The sequence below is a fragment of the Anopheles gambiae genome, chromosome 3, assembly GCF_943734735.2.
Source record: "Anopheles gambiae chromosome 3, idAnoGambNW_F1_1, whole genome shotgun sequence".
Lineage (NCBI taxonomy): Eukaryota > Metazoa > Arthropoda > Insecta > Diptera > Culicidae > Anopheles > Anopheles gambiae.
In genome coordinates, this window is record NC_064602.1 from 64,847,430 (window position 1) to 64,871,729 (window position 24,300).

At 42.2% G+C, this 24,300-nt stretch overlaps 1 protein-coding gene across 5 annotated transcripts in view; it reads left to right on the top strand.

Moving 5' to 3' along the window:
• Window positions 1-24,300, top strand: part of LOC1275325 (protein O-mannosyl-transferase Tmtc3) — a 155,527-nt gene extending 131,227 nt beyond the window's left edge. For 4 of the 5 annotated variants that reach the window (XM_061663098.1, XM_061663099.1, XM_061663100.1 and 1 more), the window contains 5 exons: window positions 6,018-6,273; window positions 19,512-20,264; window positions 20,344-20,530; window positions 21,039-21,319; window positions 21,394-24,300. In XM_061663098.1, the coding sequence (XP_061519082.1) occupies window positions 6,018-6,273; window positions 19,512-20,264; window positions 20,344-20,530; window positions 21,039-21,319; window positions 21,394-22,161 (2,245 nt within the window). In that variant the 3' untranslated portion in view covers window positions 22,162-24,300. The remainder of the gene's footprint in view (window positions 1-6,017; window positions 6,274-19,511; window positions 20,265-20,343; window positions 20,531-21,038; window positions 21,320-21,393) is intronic. The other variant, XR_009766608.1, reaches the window with a different exon arrangement.

Genomic DNA, 24,300 nt, shown 5'->3' on the forward strand with positions numbered 1-24,300 from the left:
CAGGAAAAAAGGAGAGAAAAGATTACCAAAACTCCATGCCGATGAAGCATGCCGCGTGCTTCCCTTGCGGAGGCCCAAAACAGTCGGTCACGGAAATTGTTTGACGTGTCGCAAAAAAATGTGACACCCACCCTCTCTCGTTCACTCCCACTCATCTCGTAAATGGTATGTACCGGCCGGAATTTTACGCCGGGTGCGTTTGGCAAAAATGAGTCAGACTGATTTAACGCGCCCTGCACGATGGAATTATTTCATGCCGAATAAATAACGCAGCAAAAAGTGGATTGTAATTCTCCTCCTGGTCGGCCGCCGGCGCTGCATGAATCATTGAGCTTCGGAGAGCCGTGAAAAATCGGCTTATCTCATGCCCAAACCTTTCCGATTGACCAGTCAAGCAGATTCCCGTGTAGTGCCTTCGCATTGAACCGTTGAACCAAAATCGGATAAAATTCCTACACGAAACCTTGAATCGGGCGCGTGCAATACCACCGCTCGGCAATCGTTAGCCTCTCTCGCGTGCAGAGTTCATTTGCTTACGGAATAGCTTAGTGAACCATAAAGCAAGAATGTGTCCGTAGGTGCGGGGCCGCAAAATAAAGAATCTCTCCCATACGTGACGCATCGTTTCGTCACCCGATTCGTCTCACTTTGCACCTCGTTGTCCCGGGCACAATCCCAAACAAAAAAGGGAGCATGTCTTTCCCTTTACGCCATACCGATAGGAGAATAAGGTCAAGACACTTCCACAACGAGACAATGTAAAAACGACGATAGAAAGCTTCGTCTACTACCTCTTCATGTGCAGAAGAAAAGAAAAGGGTCGGAAGGGGGCGAATAATAGGGCTTGAAAAAGGGAGCTGATGGCATGTGATGCTTGCTGGTTCATAAATTATGTTTCATGTTTTGACGAGGGTCGTCCACACACACACACACACTCTCGCGCTCATGCTTACTTCGATGGCGGGTTAACGCAGCAGGAAGACGAGGGTACTCGAAATAAAATAAGCAAAATATATGCCACCCCGTTCCGTTGCGAGTGATCCAGCGTGATCCGCTTTTTTTTTTGTATGTGAAACATGCATAAAACGGGAGATCATAGGTCACAGTTTCCATCGGATCCCGGTCGGTGGGATGGATGAACCAAGTGCGACCAAGAGGCACCAAGAGCTCGGGCGGGCGGGATACGTGTCCCCCTGTATGGAAAGGACCTACTCGTCATGTTTCGCTACACCATTTTCTTTCCGATACTCTCACTTTCGCCCCTATTTGATATACTTTTTGCACGTGTGCTTGTCTGTTTTGCAATCGCTCGTGGGACTTTGTGCCGACTGTATCAACACAGCACATTCCACCCGAAAAAGGGAAAACTTTAACTTTCGATAGGTTTTTAATTTGATTTATGATAACAACACAATCTCCTTCCCGGGCGATGATGTTTGTCATAGAATACGGTTCGGTTGCATAGAATGGCAGTGTACTAGGCTTGCTCTTCCCGGTTTGCTTGTGAGTATGTCAAAAGGGGAAGAAGCATCTAGAACTTTAAAACACACATTAAATCAACAAGATACGATGGTACTGAAATGAAACTTATCATTTTGTTTCACACAATAAAATTTGACTGAAAACTTCCCGTAAAAAAAGGCTGGAAATTTTTTTCAAGTAAACTGGTTATATTTGGAAGAAAGAGTTTCTTTATGTTCATCATGCGAAAATCATTTCTTTTTTTTCTATATTTAATAAATAAGTTCATAACACGTTTAACAATATTCCATAGTATTTTCTGTTCTGCTATCATTCGGTAAAACTATAATTGGTGATAATAATTATAATTTTAGCTTCTGTATTCAAGAGTGTCTCGACGCTCTCCTGGTACAGTCGTCAACTCGTACGACTTACCAACATGCCCGTCATGGGTTCAAATGGACCGTGTCGCCATACGTAGGATTGACTATCGTGCTATGGGGGGAAATCAATAAGTAACTGAAAGCCAAGCCCACAGGTAGTACAGGCAGGCTTTGCCCGACAACGGTTGTTCAGCCAATAGAAGAAGAAGAATATTGAAGAGTGTCGTAGGAACTTTGCTCGAGCCCTGACAATTCCTGTCATGTGTTTGTACAGCTTCAAAAGTTTTCTATGTAAAAGCCAGGAATCGATTCGAGAATATTTCACGAATCACCGGGAATTATCACTCTTTTGGAAGACAATTTTCAAATAACGTTTTAAAAATAGTTTTTATTGAAAAGAATTTTAATATGTATTACTATTAGACCATACCAATTCAATTCTGAAGTACTGGTTCATGTTAAACTTAGTCTAATTAAATTCAGTGTTTATTCACTCGCTACTCACCAGAGATTCAAACATATTCCACGAAAAGCTGTCTTTTCAATTAAGCATTATAACGATTTGCACGTGCGAGTAAATTAATCTCGTTTTCATAATAACTTCACCCGACCGGTTCGGTCGGTTCCTCAACTCTGGACTCAGGTTGATAAAGGATCTCCCGTTAAAGACACGCATTGTGTAGATGTGTTCCAATGTAGGAATAACACACACAGAGCCGTACTTGCAAACACACATCATTGTTCAGCTTCTTCCACGTATCCATATTCGCATATAATTTTACGCGCAATTTGGCCCAGCCCGTCGCTCCAGTGTCCTTCCGTGAGATTAGTTTTCGTGGCTGCTGCTTCGTCGTTTTTCCGGGTAAACTGATCTTAGTTTTGCGATGCTCTCCACGCACTACTACATGAGCATAAAAGAACCGCCGAAAAAGCGCACACCTTCCAATTGACAGCTCATTTTGGGGGCGACAAGTTCGCAGAACGTGCTGCTTTTTCGGTGGAAAACTAAAATGAATATTTCCCCGTGAGCCACTCCACCTTTGCTTGCCTTAACTGCTGTTGCTGCTGCTGACTGAGTGGCATATTTGCAACCACACCAGCCGTCAGTAGAGTCGACATCCAACAATCTAGCATCTAATCGTGATACTGTGCCGTCCGCTTTCATCCGCAGCTTATTTTTCGCGACGACAAACATGACACGGTGTGTCGGTGGGTGTCCTGTTGTTCTGCAACATTCTAGTTTACGGTGGATTTGTGCGAAAAACGTTGCGCCAGTCGCGTTGACACTAACGACGTGTTGGGGGCAACTACTGCAGCAGCACCATTCCACCCGGCAGCTGGTCTCCGCTTCTTCCCTGGCAGGTAGCAAGCTCACCGGCACATTAAACTATTCGACGCTATAATAGGAAATTGATTGGAAACGTTATTTTGCTGGAATGATTTGATTTCCTTCCTTCCGCCGCTGCCGCCGCGTATGTCGCGTGCGCGTACCACGAGTCCAAACCGAAACAGCACGCTGAAACAAAACTGCCCGCGCGCGTACGGTTACGGTCTCGAGCAGAAGAAGCTTCCATACCATAAAACGAACGGTGGAATCGGAGTGAGACGTACAGAAAATCTGCCGACCCGCGCTGCTGCCCCCTGGTGGTGAATGTACCGAAAGTTATTGCACTCTCAGCCCTTATGTTTTACTACACCGCACCAACACACACACACTTCGGCACACGCGTGGCACTCTCTGCTCTGCCATCGTCCTGTTGCTGTTACCTTCCCAAAAATGCCTTCCATTCTTTACGAGACGGCGCATAGTTCGCATCCGTGACCATTTACCAACCGTACGATGGGAGTGGGTGGGCCCGGCAAAAGCTAAAGGTGCTTCAATTTGGCAATCGAGCATTTTTATAGCGCTTGAAGGGTAACCTTCACTCCAGTTTGCTGGTGACCTCGAGTGGCGGCGAAATGATGCATACCGCCTGGCATACACGGGCAACAGTCGAGTGCAAACAATCAGCAGCAACGAGATTGCAGGGGCATTCATTCCTTTCATTTTTGATTACTGACACTAATGATGTTAACAAGTCATTGGACTCATTTTTTTACTGAAACGTATTATGTTTAGTTCCTAAAATTAATAAAGCATTGTAAAATATATAATAAGTATACAAGTTATTCAATTTTTAAGAAAAATGCCATAATTTTCATCGCGGCTTTATCACGTTAAATATTTGATCGATTAATTGCTGGTAATTGTTTAGGGGTTTCCCCATTCTACAATTCTTTGGTGTTTTGTATTGACATCTTTTCTTTTATATTGACACGTGATTTTAATATTTGGCTAACAAATTAATAAAAGTTTCAACAACATTTCCATAAAAAAAACATATTAAGCGAAAACCAAAACGTATTGTTTGTACACAATTGTTGAAATCTAATTTAAAGGAATCAATTAAACGATCAAATAGGCATTAATAATTATTTTTTCCGTCCTGTGTATGTTAATACCCCACCAAAGAGACACTCGCTGTTGCCTGTCTGCGTTAAAAATCTTTATAGGAATGCTATAAGTATTTTGAATAAGTTTTATCAAGATTTATTAAAGCATTAAAGCCACTATCACTCTGAAACAAGCTATTTTTTCTAACACCTGTTTGCTTCAAACTTTGCCACTAACTCCTGTTTCATACGCCGCGTTATTTGCGCACAGGGCTGTACAAAGCACCCAGCAGTCCCCTCGCGGTCCGTTCACGCCTGCTCAAGTAGCGCGTAAGCAAACATGACAGCAGGAATAGTCCTGTCACTTCACAACCTTCCACCCACTGTGAAATGTGTCCCGTGCCGTGCAAAACTCGCACGCGCGGAGCGAAGCACGGGAAGAGCTCGCGCGTACACGGGCAGGAAAATTATTAACCTTTATGGTAGTTTTATGACGTGAAATCGCGCAATAGCAAAAACGTTGATGGCATCGTTTCTCTAGCTTCGCTCGGTTCGCTCGTTCTTCCCCCCGGTGCAGCCGTAGTGTCCCAGACACGCGGCTTCAAGGATCGTCAAGGATAACTGTTTTCCGCACCGCCGTTGTCATTCACACTGCCCTTTCCTCTGGTTCCTTTCGGCGGTGACAGGATTCCGTCCGTGAGGCCCCGATCCGTTCGGTCCCGCCGAACGCCGGAACAACCTGTGTGCGTGCGTTGAATGTTTCAGTTTTCTTTTTTTCTACCTTTTATTGCGCTGACAGAGGTGCTTTCGAGAAGTACCACTCCCGCTTGGCGCTGGCGCACGCAGAGAAGGGGGAGGAAAGGTAACACAAAAAAATCCTTCACAAAACGGTTGTGACTCCAATGCTGACGAGATTGGCTCGTGGAAATGTTACTTTGTTGCGCTACTACCTCCGGATGAAGGTCTTAGCATGGTTGTGCCGCACACACGGTTAGAGTGCCGGTTAGCGATCAGACGGAGTAGAAAGTGCAGAAAGATGGTTTCACCAGCAAGGAAATGGCGAGATTTGCCCTCTCTCCTCGGTCCATGCGCTGGCTCAGCGTCACTTTTGCTTCTTTTATCCTTCAGCCACTCCAAGTCGTCCTCCCCGATGTCACATGTCACCAACGATTACGACGTGCGACGGAGTACGACATTGCACGGCCACCCGGGGGCCACCGCTTGTACTCTCATCAACGATTCTTACTGTCCCGCTTTCATGCGCCATCTAAAAAGGAAGGCCAATTTGACCGTGTGTGCTACACCCGTGAGCAATAAAATATCTAATTTCATTCTCGTAAAAATATGAGGTTTACTATCGATCATATTATTTTGCGACCTCTTTCATTTTCCGATCCCAACGAATGGCAACGTCACGTGTATGTGCATCGGTGGAAACGTTTTTGGCTGTGTTTGCGATTTTGCTTTATGACGGGACCTTTGACACGCACCCATGGAGTGTGCTATTAGGGCACGGTGATCAACTAATCAACTGTCGCTTGGTTTATGACATTCCGCATTCAATAAGTGTGGTTGAATGGGACATCCCATGGTAGCGTAGTGTAAACGTGATTGCGCCATTTGTTATGCCTTCGACCGCTCTTATATTATTGTCCGTAACGTTTATAAAGTTTCTATTAAACTGTCTTACTTTTTTGGACCGCATTTCATTTATCTTGTTTTTTCTACTCATTGTTTCAGATTCGACAATCCAGCCTCTGTAGCGGTAACACCAGCCCGGCAGCTGTCCTACAACTATCTCGTCTCAGTCAACCTGTGGCTGCTACTGTTCCCTTGCGATCTTTGCTGCGACTGGACGATGGGAACGGTACCGCTGGTAGAATCGTTTACGGATCCACGCAACCTGGCCACGCTCGGGGCATACAGCCTGATAGGTGTGCTGGTGTGGGTTGCATTCATCGAGAACCATCGGCAAAAGTCTGCCGTGGTTGTGATGGTGAGTAGAAATTATTCATATCGCGCGCCCTTTTTGGTCGGGAGAAAGTTTTAACGTCTTTATATAAAGCGCCTAATGTGAAATGAAATATGTCGGTTATATTTAGTTGCGTTGTAACATTTTTCAATCTCACTTTTCTCTGCATCGTGGCGTTATATGTACGAACCAAAAGCAAACTGTACGAAATCTCTCATGCGAGCAGCAAACACGCATGGGAAATATATATCCTTTCCGACTCAAGCACAGAAGCTCTCCGAACTGTGCGGAACGGCGGTTTATCATCATTATCTGGCAAACATATCCTACACATTCTCAAGTTTGCTGTTGATTTCAATTTTCGTGCCACGCATCGACGAACCCGAGCGCCATTACTTGCCCATCCATTTCCCATAAGAATTTCAACCCAGCAAGTCCCAAAGTTGTCGGGCGTTGGCAATGAAATTCATTCCCCCCGCTATTACAGCCAGAAACACTCAAGGATGGGCAGATGTGTATTTGTGCGTGTGTATGTGTGTTTGTGTCACTGTACAACAGCTTGGAGATGCGTCAAAATCCTTTGTGTAGATGATTTTGGTTTCCTTTTGCCGCCATTGTCCCCACTAGCAACGCATTTATTCTGCGTCTGTCCGTTTGTCCCTCTTCATAGAATAGATTCTCTGCATTCCTATTGCTTACAGCAAATCGATATGAGACAAAAGTCCTTAAAGCATCACTCTCGTACACCCAGACACACACACATACATACACGCACAGAACGGTCGCCTTTATATGGTTGAACAACCGAATCCTCAAGCACGTTTCGATCGCTCACTCATGCAAAAAGAACGGCAGGATACGTTAGATTTTCTCTTTCCCATCTCGGATGTCCTTTTCTTTATCGATTTTGTGCCCCAGTTTTCTGGTGTTTTTCATCTTTCTTTTTTTTACTTCCACATTGTTGGACCAGGAAGGGTATTGGATACAGTTGACCAATCGATCGAGCCGTAAACGCGTGAAACTGATTTCCTTTCCACCAACGAGCGATCGATTTTCCGCCGGCTGACCCCGCGACGGTATAGTATTTTCATTTGTTTGAGTGAAAATACACATCCACACCTTCGCCGGAATCGTGCGTTGATGATGACATGGTGAGGCAAACAGCGATGCGAATCATGTTTTGCCGTCGGGTTCAAAAGCGAATGTCTTGCTGTTTCCGTCAGTTTGGTATGGCATTTCTCACACAATCTTAGTAGGATATCCGGTTTGCTTAGCCCAATCGTGACAACTGTGTGTATCTGTTACGGTTTGCCATCTACTTTTTCAATCTATTTTATTTTAGATAACATCGTTCGATTTGGAACGGCTCGCAATGATCTTCAATCCGACGCAGCATATAACTAGCATTCAGATAAGAATTCTGATTCCTAGCCACTTTTGATCTGATCGAATACTGACGGATACTAGACAGTAATGAGTTAGGGAACGAAAAAAATTGTTTGTTGCTTTTTTTTTAACTTTAACCCCTGAGGGAGAATTTTTAAAAACGTATGCTCTACGAAATTGTTGCTGTATTTTTTACAACGTCGTGTTTTGTGTTGCAAAATTCGACATTATTGTTTATCTTTCTGTACAGTTAAGTTTATACTTAGAACTTCAGACAAAATTATCTTTTTCATATTTATAATCTGTGTTGTTCATCATGCCGCAATGTCGCAATTTAAAAAAATCAATTTTTAAGTCATGTAACGTTGGTAACGATGGGTAATAAAGGGGTTTTCAGGGCCACGAGTTTTCATAATTTTAAGATGCTTTCTTGACTTTTTGTTAGCCGAAGTCAATTTTACAGGGTTTCCAACAATTTATTGGTCGGCACGCATCAATTTTTGCTGGATTCCCATATTGTTTTGGTGCGTTTCCACGATTTTTTGGCAGTTTTGCTAGAATTTGTTGGTCCAATTGTATTGATATCCAATCGGAAAATACCAATAAATTATGGGAACAAACCAAAAATCTATGGGATACGATCAAAAAATCGTGGGAACGCACCAAAAAATCATGGGAACTGACCAATAAATCGTGGGAAACCCTGTATGTGTTATGATTTAAACTCTATGGGAACTTAGTTTTGAACAGCCTCATTAGGATTATGAAGGAATATGAATTTCCATCACATGAAGTACACTTCCAGTTGGAAAGAGGCAAGTAACTGTCCCAAAATTATGAGACCCTTTAAACCCCTGTAATGATTATCACGGTTTGGCCAAACAAGGTTAGGCATATGTAAAGTTCGTTGCTAGATAATTGAAAAGAAGATAAAAGCAAATATTTGCTACTAAACAGGGTTTTACAAGTCAGAATAGAATGTCAGCAAAACAATTTCAGAAGCTCAAGATTCACTTTAGCTGTCAAACGTTGGCCTCTCGTGTTTGAATTTGCAAAACGATGCGAAAGGCCTTTAAAAAAACAACTTGAGCGATTTAAAAATCAAATTGCGCTATTGAAAATAGCATCGGTGCGGTGAAATAACAACTTTTGACAGCTAAACTGCATCTTGAGCTTCTGAAATTGTTTTGCTGACACTCTATTCTGACTTGTAAAACCCTGTATTTCTTTTTCTCTGCTTTGACAGCTCGCACACTGTCGGCCTCAGCACAATTTTTCGATCGAAAAAATTCGATAGGCGCTCACGTAAAACTGACAGTCGGCCTCAGCACAATTTTTCGATCGAAAAAATTCGATAGATCCGGCTGTCATTTTGGTGTCATTTGACACTCATTTCGCCGCCAAGGTGTTCATTTTACTGGTCTTTTTGAAAACTGGTATACCATGACACTCACGAGCAAAATGAACTATGCTACACAAATTCGATCGTTCCGCTTTGTATGGGACAAAATCCGCGACGCATTGAGCTGCGGAAATTATCGAATATCAGAAAAATTCCGTAAATCAAGGTTGATATTTTTGAAAAACTATATGTAAAAGCAAGTTGGTAGATGTGTTGGTTCTTTTTCAATATTTTGGGTGATAAAAAATTATTTATAAATTATTTTAAAAATTGTTTACCTGGGGGGCCAACTTCATGTAGGGGTATAAAAGAAATAGTTATACTGTCAGTTTTACGTGAGCGCCTATAGAATTTTTTCGATCGAAAAATTGTGCTGAGGCCGAGTATAACTATTTCTTTTATACCCCTACATGAAGTTGGCCCCCCAGGTAAACAATTTTTAAAATAATTTATAAATAATTTTTTATCAGCCAAAATATTGAAAAAGAACCAACACATCTACCAACTTGCTTTTACATATAGTTTTTCAAAAATATCAACCTTGATTTACGGAATTTTTCTGATATTCGATAATTTCCGCAGCTCAATGCGTCGCGGATTTTGTCCCATACAAAGCGGAACGATCGAATTTGTGTAGCATAGTTCATTTTGCTCGTGAGTGTCATGGTATACCAGTTTTCAAAAAGACCAGTAAAATGAACACCTTGGCGGCGAAATGAGTGTCAAATGACACCAAAATGACAGCCGGATCTATCGAATTTTTTCGATCGAAAAATTGTGCTGAGGCCGTGTCACTTCTTCGGACATCGTATTTGTCAAAACCCAAGATTACTATAAACTGAAGATGTTTACACTACTTTGTCCTTATTAATTTTAGCAAATAAGAAAAGCATTAGCCGTAATTGTCTTATTTTCTTTAATTGATAAGAAAAAGTAGAAATCGGTTAATAATTATATTGCATTTTTACATTTATTTGCTAATATCGATCTTTGTTATTGAGAACATTTTTTCCCCAATCGAATTTTGTTAATTAAACATATTTTTATTCATCGGTTAAACATATTTCTTTTCACTACATGATGTATTTTACCACTCTCACTATCTTGACAATCAGCAAGACAAACGAAAATCCACGCCCAAAGAAAATGTAATCGTTTTCCTAGCTTCAGTTGTTGAGAAAATCGCGTACCAAGTCAATCTTCCAATTGCACTCTTGACGACAGACGTAAACCTTCCTCTAAGGAAAAGCTTCCCCTTTCCATGCCACTTTAAACCCTTCGATGTGTTTGCTTCGATGGCTTGAAAAGCCACTGACGATTGATATTACACTCGGTTGCTTGCAAACGAGGAAATTTGTTTTCCTTCACAACACTTTCCGTATTCACTCGGCCAATTCAACCGAGCGAGAGGAAGTTGAGCAATTTTGTATTCGCTGTGGAAGCGGCAGCATCGCCTTAAGTCCCACTTGCAAAGTGAAGCTTGCGTACACATTCCAACGTGCATTCGATTTTCCTGCGCTTTAAATTGCTCCCGCGCTCGCTTGCGATGGATTCATTCATTTCGTTCCATTCCGTTTGCGCCTTTCGTCCGGTGGATTTACATATAAAACGAAAATGATAGAAGAAAGCAAAACAAAAAAACAGAGAAGCAAACTTCTTTGGCGGACGGGAACGTGAACTCCTTTTTTCCAGTGGGGCAGTAATCCTTATCGAACGCCGCCACTCATACAAACACGTAGAACGTAACGCTACACGGATGTAAAATCGCGCCATCCATGCGCGAAAGAACGGCAACCGGAAGCCGGTGGTTCCAGTTCGCGAAAGACACTACACCCCGTAACCGAAGCCATATCCTTAATCCGCTCGAGTGTGCACGAACTCGGAAAGACGAGTCGGGCATTCGATGGTTCCAAATGTAAGCTACCGATGAAGGCACATCCTCCTAAACCTTCCGTCAAAGCTTTGGTGTGGTTTTGCTGTAAGGGACACATCGTCGGATGTTCGGTGAATTACAATATCGACGGCATTCCTTTCCTCTCTATTTTATTTCACGACCGCTTTATCTCTTTCTATCCCTCTGGCCTTTCTTCAGTTTCTATGCTAACGAATAATCGTATAACTTCAGGAAGCTCGGAGAGACTTCCGGGCAAGGCAACACCGGACGACATTCCGGTTGAAGTAATAACCCAGTTGCTTGGAATTCTCTTCATAATCCTTTCGGACTCGTAACGGTTTAAAGGGTGTCCTTTCCTAGCGCTACTATACCCTTGAACGCATTCGCAATTCACTGCGATGGGTATAATCGATACTTTTCTTCATTTGCCTTCGCTTTGCAAAATTGTGCTTTTTGTGCCACAGTTCTAACTCCAAGAAAGGGCAGAAATCGTAGTAAAAACAGTCACAAACTGACCACAAATTTTCATTTCTTGTTTCCGATTCCATTCCGATCCATTTGTAAGCGTTCAACTGTATTTTAAATAGGACAGTTATAACTTTACCCACATTTAAATACGACTGGACTTTTTCATCGAACTGAAATAACAATAAAGCTGTAAAATTTATTGTGACCCTATTAAAGCTTTTTCTTGTTCAAATATTTAAATTAATAAGCACATGGCATAACAGCCATTCCGGTTCATTTAGGTTAATTTCAGGATCACCGATCGCTTGCATTATGCATAATAGCCACGCTATCCGCTGCCCTTTTGCGTTAACCTAAGCATGCTAATAAACGCCTACATGTATGCTATCGCAATGCCAAATCACTCAAATGAGCTTCACTATTTTATCGCTCCGGTCTCTTCACTCATACCACATTATCTCTGTCGTTGATTTTCATTCCAAACATTAAAAGCAATTTGCGTCTTGCAAACAATACGCGCACGAAGAAAACCACTTTTGCTTTTCCTTTCACTTCGTTTCCATATCTCAAATCTTTTCCTCATGTTTTCTGCATTTGATTCGCGCCACTAATCCTAGACTCTTCGCCTAATGGGAGGCCGCATCTTTGAACGTTGCACCATTTATTTAGATTTATGAGTCAACGATAACTCAAAGTGAAATCTTTTTCGTTTTTAGCAAATCATTGCTCCGCGTTCCGCGACTCCCGACCAGTAGCTCTACTTGTCAGTTCTCAGCTGTGGGCTGCTTCAGAGTGCTGGCATCCTGTGCCGGGTTTGTTTGTATGTTTATACACTTTTTTCAGTTTGTTCCATCTCACCGCTCAATTACTGTATTACTGCAGCGAAGCCTTCCGGACCCTGGACGCCCAGCTCGAGCAGCCTTCCATTAGTGCACACCACTGGCCTACGCTGGCAGTAGTCTGTGAGTGGAAAGAAAACGACAGAAAGATGAAACAGAAGCATTCCCTCCTGCACTGCGCGAGAAGATTGATTACAGCTGAGGGCAAAATCTCCTCTCCATTTAAGCTTTCGCGTTAAGGTTTCAGCCATTTTTTCTTCTTTTTGTTGTGTTAAAAAATGCCTGCCTTTTTTGCATTTCCTTTTCGGGCGTAAAAGCTTTGGAATGGTGTTGAGCATCGGTACTTTGTTTCTTTTGCATGTTTGCAATTTCTATAAGTGATAAGCCGCTGGGCTGAATCCATGCCTGCTCGGCAGGTTGTTGAAGGTAGCGATAGGACGCGGTAGGGGTAGTAGCACTAGACGGTCAAATAAGAAAACTCATCAATTTCATGTCACTCTACCCTTGGTTGGCAGTTTGCACGAGCACCCTGGGTCATTCAAAATCCCCAATCATGTGAAGAATGGGCACAGGAAAGCTGTAAAACAATTTCTTGATTTTTTGTTCATTCTAGGGATGTTAGTTTTAGAGTTTTTAAATTAATTACGCTTTGGCAATTATTGGTCAAAATTGGTTTTACATTATTTTTCCTTCTTTGACGTTTAACATTACCCCGCAACTCTGTAAATGAAAAAAGTGTTTAGTACTAAAACATGTTGGCCTATATTGCGCTAAAAATCGTTGTTTATGTTAGTTCTATGATTAATCGATTATTTACATTATTTTCGTTCTAATAAAATGAATTGAATTTGAAATTTTAAGATGTTTTGCAAATATGTTTCGTAAAGTTATTTAGTTTGATGTTATAAAAAATATGTTCAATAAAGTAATTAAAATTTGATTTTTATATCTTTTACCATTTCTGCCAACAGTACAGCGACTTTATGTAGATATTACTGTTAAGTATTATCTCTTAGCAGTTTCATATTAGTGTCCCGGATTCGTATCAATACAAACGAAATTTGCATTAAAATTTAAAAATTTGCACACTCATCTAATTGTCCTGCAGATTATGTTAACAAGCAGTAACCTTTTTTGTCCGGGCATACTGAATACCATGCCTGTTCCGTCGTGTTTTGAGTACTTAAATTCAAATACTTAAATGCTTTCCAACCATACCGTGTGGTTCGCTCTATACTACATGCTTGCCATTCTTGAACCGGTGATGCCATTCGTCTAGTTCCTCGGGAGGATTAAAGTGACATAAATTTGAAAACTAAATGAAATTTTGCTAGTATGTGTTTGCCCAGTATTCCCTCCCACCTTTCTGCCGTCGTACGACTGTCTAGACGACGATGATCTCCCCGGGTGATTCTAACGGTTCCGCTACACATAAACACACACACACACACACATTGACACACATGTATATGCTAATAACGCACGGTTGCTGCAGCGAGTGCTGGTGGAACAAAAATAAGCAAATGCATTTATTCGTTCGTGCTTTTTCTTGTTTGCTGCTTCCTGCTGCTTCCAAACTGCCGGTATTATTATTATGCGAATGGTAATGGCGGCGATGTTGAGGTTAGTCCCCTGGGTGTCGAGATTATTCAACGCTCGGTAGTAGTTTTGAGCATTTTTTTTTTTCGAGTATGTGTGTATGAGCTTTCCTTCCTTCTACTTCTTTTCTGCACATACCTCAAAATGTGTCTCTCTATTCGCATCGTGTCAGCAGTGTCGTCCATCGGAAGCACGGGAAGAAACACCATGAAAGAACCCCCGCTGCCGAAGCGGTGCATGAGAATGAATGTTTCCATTGCAATTCATATTTTCAATTGCACGGAGAGTGTTGAGCTTTTTGTACTTGTCCATCTGCTTTTTTTCTATCTTGCTCCTGCTGTCCGTGTGCTGCTGCAAGTGGGACGCATCATGCAGGGAATGTGATGCGAGAATAATAATACCCCCGGGCGTAGCGTGACACATCTCACATGGGTAACTAATGCGACCGGTGGTACCTGCAGCACAGGTCCACTTGGGAGACATTTTGATTGCTTTAGACAATCATGTGTTCAAGATGCAAAGCAAAAAACACTGCACTACATCACTCTTTTTTTTCAACCAGTGTGGGGATTTAATCCTAAAGAATCTTAGCTGTTTTCCAGCGGCTATACGAGGACGTGTATATCGTTTTGCGTTGGTGTTTAATTGGACAAGAGTGAATGACAGTGTGAAAGAAAAGTAAATACGCAAATAATTATGCATTTGAATTTTCCTATACGATTGCGTTTTCTAATAGCAATGTTGCGTTTTCTAATAGCAATGTTGCGTTTTCTAAAAGCAATGTTGCGTTTTTAATAGCAATGGTACTTAACTAGATGAAGTAAAATGCACACCGTTTAAAATTTCTTCCACTACAGCTGCTGTCAGTATTGGTCAACCATAAATCACAAGCTGCAACTTCTTCTTTGGTATCCACACATATGATAATCTGTCGTTGGAATGGGAAATTTGACACCATAAGGACACCATGTGCATACATACCCAACATATCTCCGATTCGATCGATGCATTATTCGCTGTAACATATGTTTGCTTACATATTCTTTTTGCTAAACAGTTTTTAAGAAGGATTGTTCGAAAAAATATGTGTTAGTTTCTCAAAATATGTACCATACATCTTGAGTGTTTTTTTTTTTTGTTGTATGAGTAGAAGTATTGGGAAAATTACAATATTTGACCACATATTCTTAGCCTCAAACAACACAATTTCTCATAACGCTATCGAAAGCTGAATGAACGTATTAACCACGTACTCATTCAACATTCGTACTATTATTGAACGAATGCTGTGACCATCCTTTATGAACAACGTTGTAGCATTTCTTAATTGAAAAGGAAACCTTAGTTATGCATAGATTGCTATTAGATCCAATCCAATCCATAGATTGCTCTCAGATTGACAAATATGAATTGACAGTTTTGACATTCAGGAACTGCACATTAGTATCACGTGAATAAGTAATTTACAGACAGCTCTTTGGAAAAGGTCAAAAAGGCAAAATATAATGCATTGATGGCTCGTTTCTGGAACGTACCTTATCATGATTTGAATTAAATCAAGCTAAAAAAACGTAATTGAAGTCAATTGATTTTGACATGATGCTTTTTTGCTGTAAGGGTGAATTGACAATCAAGTCGATAAGATCGGATCTCCTTATCTCTGCAAAAAAAAGAAACGACAAAATAAGACAAATTTATGAGGTTTGAAGAGACAAGACGAACAGTAACAAAAACAAAAACAACAATCTTATTGAAAGCGGATCCTAAATGTAATAACGACCGATGAAAATGTGTATTAAATAACAAACGACTGTCTCGAGCATAGCGAAGAAAAACGAAGACAAAAAAAACTGAAATCAAATCTATCGATTTGAGCGATATCTTCTTCTCATCAAATAATCAAAGAAGAAAAAATACTCATCCAGCTTCTTCTGCACCGCCACAATACACGATGGCCAAAATGCGATGAAAGCGAAAGAAAATAAGCAAACGCTCTCGCAAATCAAGCAGCGCCGGGAAACGGATGTCACGTTTGGCTGCAGCAAAATCGCACGAGCACGAGCTCGAACAAGGCGGGAAGGTAAATAATTATTTATCGATTATCGACATCTCCTCAGCGAGCCATCTGCCGCCCACGAGCGCCACGCGGTGCGCGGTGAAAACAAAACCAAACAAAGTCGGCTCGCTCTCACCGCCTGTAGATGTACGTACATCATCTTTGTCCTACGGTGATGTACCCGTGAGCTTGTGGACGCTATCAGGACAGTCTGGCCCGAAGGAAAAGCCAAAGCTGATTTCAATAGTATGCTCATTATCGTCAACCATTATCAAGATTTACCGAAAGTGAACCACCATCCGGACGACGGTGGCAGGCAGGCGTCAGCATTGCCGCGTGCGACGACTGTCACCACCGTGGACGTGGGAAATACGACCCTACCACTACCATACCATGCGCTTTCCATGCGTTCTTACACGCACACACAAGTGCCTCACTTAACGTGTCAGTCGGTCTGTGCGAGTAGATTTATCTGATCAGTTTTTAATCGAAAACTCGCCCTACGTCTCATAGATAATCGAACGATTTGCCGGCAGCCGGTTATGGACACAACGAAGACGTTCGTGTAACACAAATCCCTCCACCAAAACTGTCCCGCCTCTCCGCCCCCTAGAGCTGGCTGTGTGGGGGTTTGGTGTAGGATAATTGTAGCAAGGACTTGACACGTCCGGAAGAACATGCTTTCGCTTTGTTTTGTTTTATCTCTTCGATTTCCGATAGCGAATCGAATATTCATTTCCCCGGGCCGGATGCTTTCGCCCTCTCCGACATCGGCCAACCGAACACCCGCATTCTTATCACGCAAGGTGTAGTTGGTTCCACTACGTAGGCATGAATGGAAGGGAATTTCGTAGGGGGGGGGGGGGCAAGCGAAGAGAAGAAGGAATTTAATTAAAGCAATCGTTCACTTCGATTGAGAACCTTCCACCAACCAAAGTAAGGTGTCCTTGGCTTCGGTTTACTTTAGATCCTTCGCGCTATACCTCATGATTGTCTGTCTGTGTTGTTCCTTTTTTATATTAATTCAAGCGCTTTAATATTTTGGTACATAAACTATCCTTTCCTATAAAGAGCGGTGCCGATGTGCTCTTCTAAGTATCACTCTTTGGCAGAAATAAATTTGGTTCCATTTTTGGCCTTCCTGAGTTTGTACTCAGAAGTAATAATGTATTCAACAGTCTTAAGAATTGAACCACTCCGACAGGAGGAATGGCACACTTACAATCATTACCCACCCCAAATGGCAAGTGTCGAGGGATCGTAAATGGTATCTGACACGGTAGTTCGCCTGACAGACAACCGGCCATGCTATTTGGAGCTCGTGACGAATCATGGCATAATGGCTGACATTTAACGGGTATCGCATTTCCCGGGCAATGGCGGCGTCTTGCCGTACCCTTTTCGTTGCATAATTGAGCAATGTAAATGGAATGGACTGCTTTTTAGCTTTGGCTGTCGATTAGTGGACTTTGCAGTTTTTAATTTTTAATATTCTAATCCACGATCTGCTGCTGGCTTTAGCCGATCCGATCGAATATACTACGCCCGTGGGATAATAGAAATTGAATTATTTATCTACAAAACGATAACATTTACTATCAAATATATGTAATCATGCCAATTTTATAAAATTTATTTTGGAAAATATTGTCTAAATCGTGAGAATGTGGATCATAAGAAGACGTACCTCTCAAAAAGAATCAATCGTCTATTATAATAAGTATAATGGTTAATGGTTACTTATACGAGCTTAGTTAGGTGAATAATTCATTTTTACAATTTATTATCAGAATCTTTACCCACTAAAACCTTTAACCAATAGTTTTTTTTGAACGGAGAAGCGCTGAAGTTGAAATCGTATGAATGACTTTATTTATTTGAGGAGTTCAGTCTAGCATAACTATAATGCGAACTCTGGAGATTTAATTTGTTTCTGGCTCTTAGTATATAATGTAGAACGTGAATATCCGAGTTATCAAGTATTTTAAAATGCGTATTTCATGTTTAGTTACTATTAATATAATGGAACTGAAATGCTCCAACAATGCAAACAAGTTAAAATACAAATGTGTGCCTGTGAGAACGAACGAAACATTTAAATATGTCTACAAAACTTTCTCTTATTCAACTTACAAAACAAACCAACAGATGCTGTTTCGTCTTAAACAAACTCATCATAAACTAAAATTAATAACACAATGTTTACGCCTTCCCATCCACAGTTAATCAGATTATCCATCCCTCTGCGAATGACCAAGCGGCAGTGCTCAATCTCCAAGGTCAAACTTATGCCATTTCTCTCGATTTGTTGCCCTCTCCCTCTGGTTTGCATTCACTCACAGTCCATCCATTCACCTCTGGTGTCATAACATTTGCAGAAGGTTATTATCATTTATTATCATCGCCTTAGGGATATTGCACTGAAGAATTTGTTATCTGTATACCATCGCCCAATGATAAATCCGCCGGCACAGACTGCTTTTCTCTTATCCTTTTATTGCATCGTACCAGCGCTACATTATGCTGCATTGCAATGAAATAAAACTTGTACAGTTGACACAGCATTTGCTATGGTAGATGATGGTGTAAGTAAGGGAATGGTAGAGGATTAATCAAATTGTTTCCTAACCCGCCCGGTTGGTTCATTGCTGTTTGCTACTCGCAAAGAAAAGGCAAGTTATTGGCGCTTTCAGCGTGGGTGAATGTAAAGCGAGAAGCTTTTGGTTGATTCACAAGGATTTTTCATTGCTCTCTGGATGAATTTTTATAGCTATTTATGGAGAATTCTTAAACATTGTTTCAATCATTTCTGTATGATGGGTAGCCCTATACACAAAGATCTGTACAGGTTGAAAGTTTGTCGCCTGTTTAAATAACACAGGCTACCAATTCCCTTTTTCTGCAAAATAATGCAAATACTTTTGTGGGTTAAATTATTAACCAAACTGTTTTTGTATTTGAAATAGTAAACTTACACCAGGCGTCTCCATTATCAAACAAATTTGAAATGGTGATAAGGACAAAAATGCACAAATACAAAGCTTTGTAAACGCACAAAGCAAAGTACATACAAAATCTCCTACTTTGTTTATTGTATTTTCCACTGCGTTCTAAAAACTTGTCCAATTCCATGCAATTTAAATAAGCTGCTTCGTAGGCGGCGTTAGCAAGGGGAATGCAAAGAAAAAACCTCCCGAATGGTGCAAAGCGCACACCATAACGAACGTGCACTCCTAATTATCTTCAGCAATTCATAATTTGTGTCTAACGAACAAAAGCAGCATCCATAAGTACATGCAAATGTACGGCAGACAGAGGTTCATGTATTCAATTTGTCTGCAATACGTGAAGCGTAAAAAGAACACGCAGAATAATGGGCAGCAGTGGATACAAGGATGCAAGCAATAGAAATTACATTTCCTCGTTTAAACGTACAAGAAAAAAAAAACTATCTTATAACCATTTGTTTGAATATAAATTTTCTTACCCGAAAGTAATAGTAAATCCTTTTAATGAACGTTAACATTTGGCTTAAAGTATTATCTATTATATTGTTGAACATTAAACTAATAAAAGTTCATTTTTTATTCCCCCTTTTGTATTTCCGTGTGTTTTCAGGGACTCGCATTTATGATCCTTCCGTTTTTACCCGCATCAAATCTCTTCTTCCCGGTGGGCTTCGTCATTGCCGAGCGCGTCCTGTACATGCCCTCGATGGGTTTCTGCATGCTGGTCGGGTACGGATTCCATATACTCTCGGAACGCTGGTCACGCAAAATGACCTGGTGTTGTCTCGGTGTGCTGCTGCTTACCCACTCCATCAAGACGTACAACCGGAACGCAGACTGGGAGTCGGAGTACTCCATTTTCATGTCCGGACTGAAGGTGAACCAGCGCAACGCAAAACTGTTCAACAATGTGGGCCATGCGCTCGAGAGTGAGGGGCGGTTCGAGGAAGCACTACAATTTTTCCACAAAGCCGTCAGCGTACAGGAGGATGACGTCGGGGCGCACATTAACGTCGGTCGTACGTACAACCATCTGAAGATGTTCAAGGAGGCGGAACAGGCGTATCTGAAGGCAAAATCATTACTGCCGAAGGCAAAACCGGGCGAATCATACCAGGCACGCATTGCTCCGAACCATCTAAACGTGTTTCTAAATCTCGCCAATCTTATCTCGAAGAATGCGACGCGCCTGGAAGAGGCGGACCTTCTCTACCGACAGGCGATCAGCATGCGCTCCGACTACACGCAAGCCTACATCAATCGGGGTGACATTCTGATCAAGCTGAACCGCACGAAGGAAGCGCAGGAAGTGTACGAGCGGGCGCTTCTGTACGACAGTACCAATCCGGACATTTACTACAATGTAAGTATTTGTTGAAGCTACTCAAGAGGTTACGTTGCAACCTTAATGCATTTATTATTGTTTCGGTCATTTCTTTTAGCTTGGAGTCGTTTTTCTGGAACAAGGTAAAGCGTCCCAGGCCTTGGCATACCTCGACAAGGCGCTCGAGTTTGATCCCGAACACGAGCAAGCATTGCTTAATTCGGCTATCCTGCTGCAAGAGTTGGGCCGGCCAGAGCTACGAAAAATAGCACGTGAACGTCTACTGAAACTGCTGGCGAAGGATGGTAAGTAAAATATATGGAGCATTTTTTTCAGACACATGCAATGCCTGCGCCTACACGCGTGGTCCAAAACAGCCGAAGTCATACAAAATTATGAAAAAGTCTGCGCCCTTTTATTCCGGCGTCCTTTTTAAGTTTACCGAGCCGAACCGAATAGTTGTGTTCGATAAACATGTGTGCGTAACAGGTAGCAGTATTTGTACTGCTTACCTGCCGTATGCCGCTGTGATAGCGAGCGAGACGCATAGACAACGCGTCTAGAGGACATGTGTAGCCGTCAGGAAACTTTTCTGTGTCTCTTTTGGGTTGTCCTTGCCTTTAGATCCTGATGAGTGAAGCATGCATACCTTTCGGGTACGTTCGGGGTATACGCCCTGTTCCTCTCATGTTAATGGTAAAGATAGAATCGTATGCAATCGGCTCTGCATTCGGGCGTGGGCAGGCCCGTGGGCGCCGTTTGTACGCAGGCATTAACTAACGTCGTAACCATCTTGTTCTCTTCGTGGTATAGAAACGAACGAACGAGTCCACTTCAATCTGGGTATGCTAGCCATGGATGATCGCAACACGGACGAAGCAGAAAATTGGTTCCGCCGAGCTGTGCACCTTAAGCAGGACTTCCGTAGCGCGCTGTTCAACCTGGCACTGCTGCTAGCTGACGATCATCGTCCACTTGAGGCGGCTCCCTTTCTGAACCAGCTGGTCAAGTATCACCCGGATCACATCAAGGGATTAATTCTGCTCGGTGACATCTACATCAATAACATCAAAGATCTGGATGCAGCCGAAAATGTAAGCATTTTGTTAGATGGTGCCCATGCTGAAGGGTTTTTTTTTTCTAATTATTTGCTTTCGTTCACTTTTAGTGCTACAAACGCATCCTGCAGCTGGACCCGATTAACATCCAGGGCTTGCACAACCTGTGCGTAGTGTACGTGGAGCGGGGCAAACTGTTACAAGCGCAGGATTGCCTCTCCCACGCCCACGAGCTAGCACCGGGTGAGGAGTACATCGGCCGACATCTTCAGATCGTGCAAACGCGCATCAATCGTCTGCGACAGTCGCCGGACGGAAGTCGGGAGAAGGAAATTGCCTTTGCAGACTATGATCCGCAGGAGTTTGGTGGCCGTGCCGGCCGTACACTGTCATCCGATAGTGTCGACCTGTTGCCGTCGCTTGGCAATAGCATTGTAAATAGTAATAGCGAAGAACCGAATGGCCAAGAGGGCGACCTGTCGAAAGAAGATGCCGAGGTTCCGTTCGGTTACGATAATAAGAAGAAAACAGTATTACCTCACCAGCAGCTAGAGCCACAGGCTGCACCGCTTCCAGCGGACGATGATCCGGTGTTTCTCGAGTCGGATAACACAAACAGTCCACAAAGTTTTGCAGCAACGGTAGGAGACAGTATAGCACACGATTCGAAGCACCACCGTACCGACGGTAGCAGTAGTGGCAACCATGCTCCAACAGCTGTCCATCGGGATGATGGTGTGCCTTCGGTGAAGCGTGCCGATGTCAGCCATCCTCCATCCGATGGTTCCCTTCATCATGCTCATCCCGCGCAGCAGCATCTGCATCGACCGAAAACGATCGGACAGGATCTGGACGATCCATCGTCCGGGATGTCATAGCATCACATTCTTGACTACAAGCTTGATTGTTTCAAAATCAACTAGGACTACTGCACCTCCCCGCAAGAACTATCCTTGTAAATAGGTAGCCGAAAACGGACGAGCAGCGGGACGAGTGAAGCAAAAACGAAGCAGCGTAGGTGTGAGGTAAGATAGTGTATGTGTTCCTATCGGAAATGGACTGCGAAAGACTAACTTTTGACTGATTTGTTAAACCAGAACTAACAGCTAAGCCACTTCAAAACCAGATCTCACAAAGATCGTGCAAAGATGGAAGATGAAGCTGTGCATTGAATGCACTGTTCGGGGCACTGTGGGTGAGAATGCCGCACGAGGCAAAGGGAACGATTCTGAAAGCCGAAGGAAAATCCTTCCTCTGTTTTGTTCTCGTTTTGTTGCATTTTCAGGTAGCAAATTGTTAGCATCGATTGTCGTACGAATGCGGTTTGGAGTGAATCAGTGCATCTGTATGCAATTGTACGAATGCAAGTATGTGTGTATGTGTGCGTAATTTGTTAGGAATGAATGTTGGAAACACAAAAAAGGATATTTTCTATATATACAACCATAAATGTGAATGCGAGAGTCGTGTAGTTTGAAATGGATTTCTCTCCTGGAGAGGATTGTTAGCTTGTACAGAATGGTAGCAGACGGGCAAAAGTTGTCGATTTGTGCAATGTTGGCCTTGGAACGCTGGTGAGAGTGTTTGCAAACTTAAAACAAAACAAAAGGTCCCCGCAACCTGTGTAGAATATGCGGAGGTAATCGGACATGGTGAACTGATAAGAAATTAAGTTTTCTATCGATTTACACACATCCACTCGGTGGATGTAAACAGAACAAAAAAGAAGAAGAAAAACAAACCGAACCGTGCTGAAAGCTTTCATTGTTCACCGAGTCGAAAAAAAACGATTCCAATACTACCGTCGCTGCGCGGAGTCATTCAACCAACGTCGATTCGCAAACTACCTAAATCGGGGTGAAAAGGAGAGTTTTGGTGTACAGCCCCCGTATCTAGCAGAAAAAAAAATTAGTAAAGAAAATTATGTATTTATAGACACACAGAAATTCACACACCCAATAGAGCTTTAAAGAAGCCCAACAGAAAACACAAACTCATTTATAGAGAAGACTTTCAATCACCCATCAGACATTTACGGTCCCCGTCTCGTCTTCTGGTAGTGTTATGTGCATTATTTTCTGGATGTGCGAAAACGTTTGATAACAACACAGTATCGCAAAAACACACGCACACAGAAACAAAAACAAAGTTGTGTCGATCACACACTAACTAAACAGACCCCCGAATTAGTTTTTTTTTTTTTCATATCTCGTTCCGGCTTAAAATTGATATTAAACGTCTGAGAGATTTATGAGTGTGTATGGCCCGGGTGTAAGAGAAAGCAAATAGTGTTACAGTATGCGCGCGTGTGTGTGCCTGGACTGAGAGAGCGGAAGGAGCAAAAGTTTAGCAAATTGAGGCGCGGATGTTGGAAAGTTGTAAAGCAAAACTCTTATTACGATGTAAAAACAAAGATTCACAATTGAGATAACAACGTGAGCGAGGCTGGGATGTGTGAGATGGCTGCAGAAAGCTAATTAGTACTAGAGATGTTCCGGAGCAGTACACCGGAAAGCGTGTATAAAGAGGTTCAGAGAGTGGAAAGTAAAGGACAATGTGATTATATAGAAACTACAACATAAACATAGAATGAAAAACAGAACTGGTGATGGGATAGTACTTAACTGTATGCCACATTTTCCATTAAACTTTTTTTCCCCTACAAATATGTATTTACCTTTATTAGTGAACATCGTTTACAATTTTAAGCACATTCCATTTGCATTTATTTTGATTCAAACTCCTTTACACAAACAAACAAAAAAACCTTTAGCCGTATATTATGGCCGCGAGAGCGGCGTCGATGTTGGGTATAATTACTATAACTAGGATTTGGTTTACGGAACAGAATCTCCATTCCTTTCCTATTTCCCTAACAATGAAACCGGCACATCGGTTTGCTCGTCGAGTGTGGATTGTTCTCAGCATTGGAATCAATCGACCCATCGATGCAATCCGATGCACGTGGTAGATTTATGAAGAAGTATTTGTCCTGAATAAAAACTCACTACAACCGA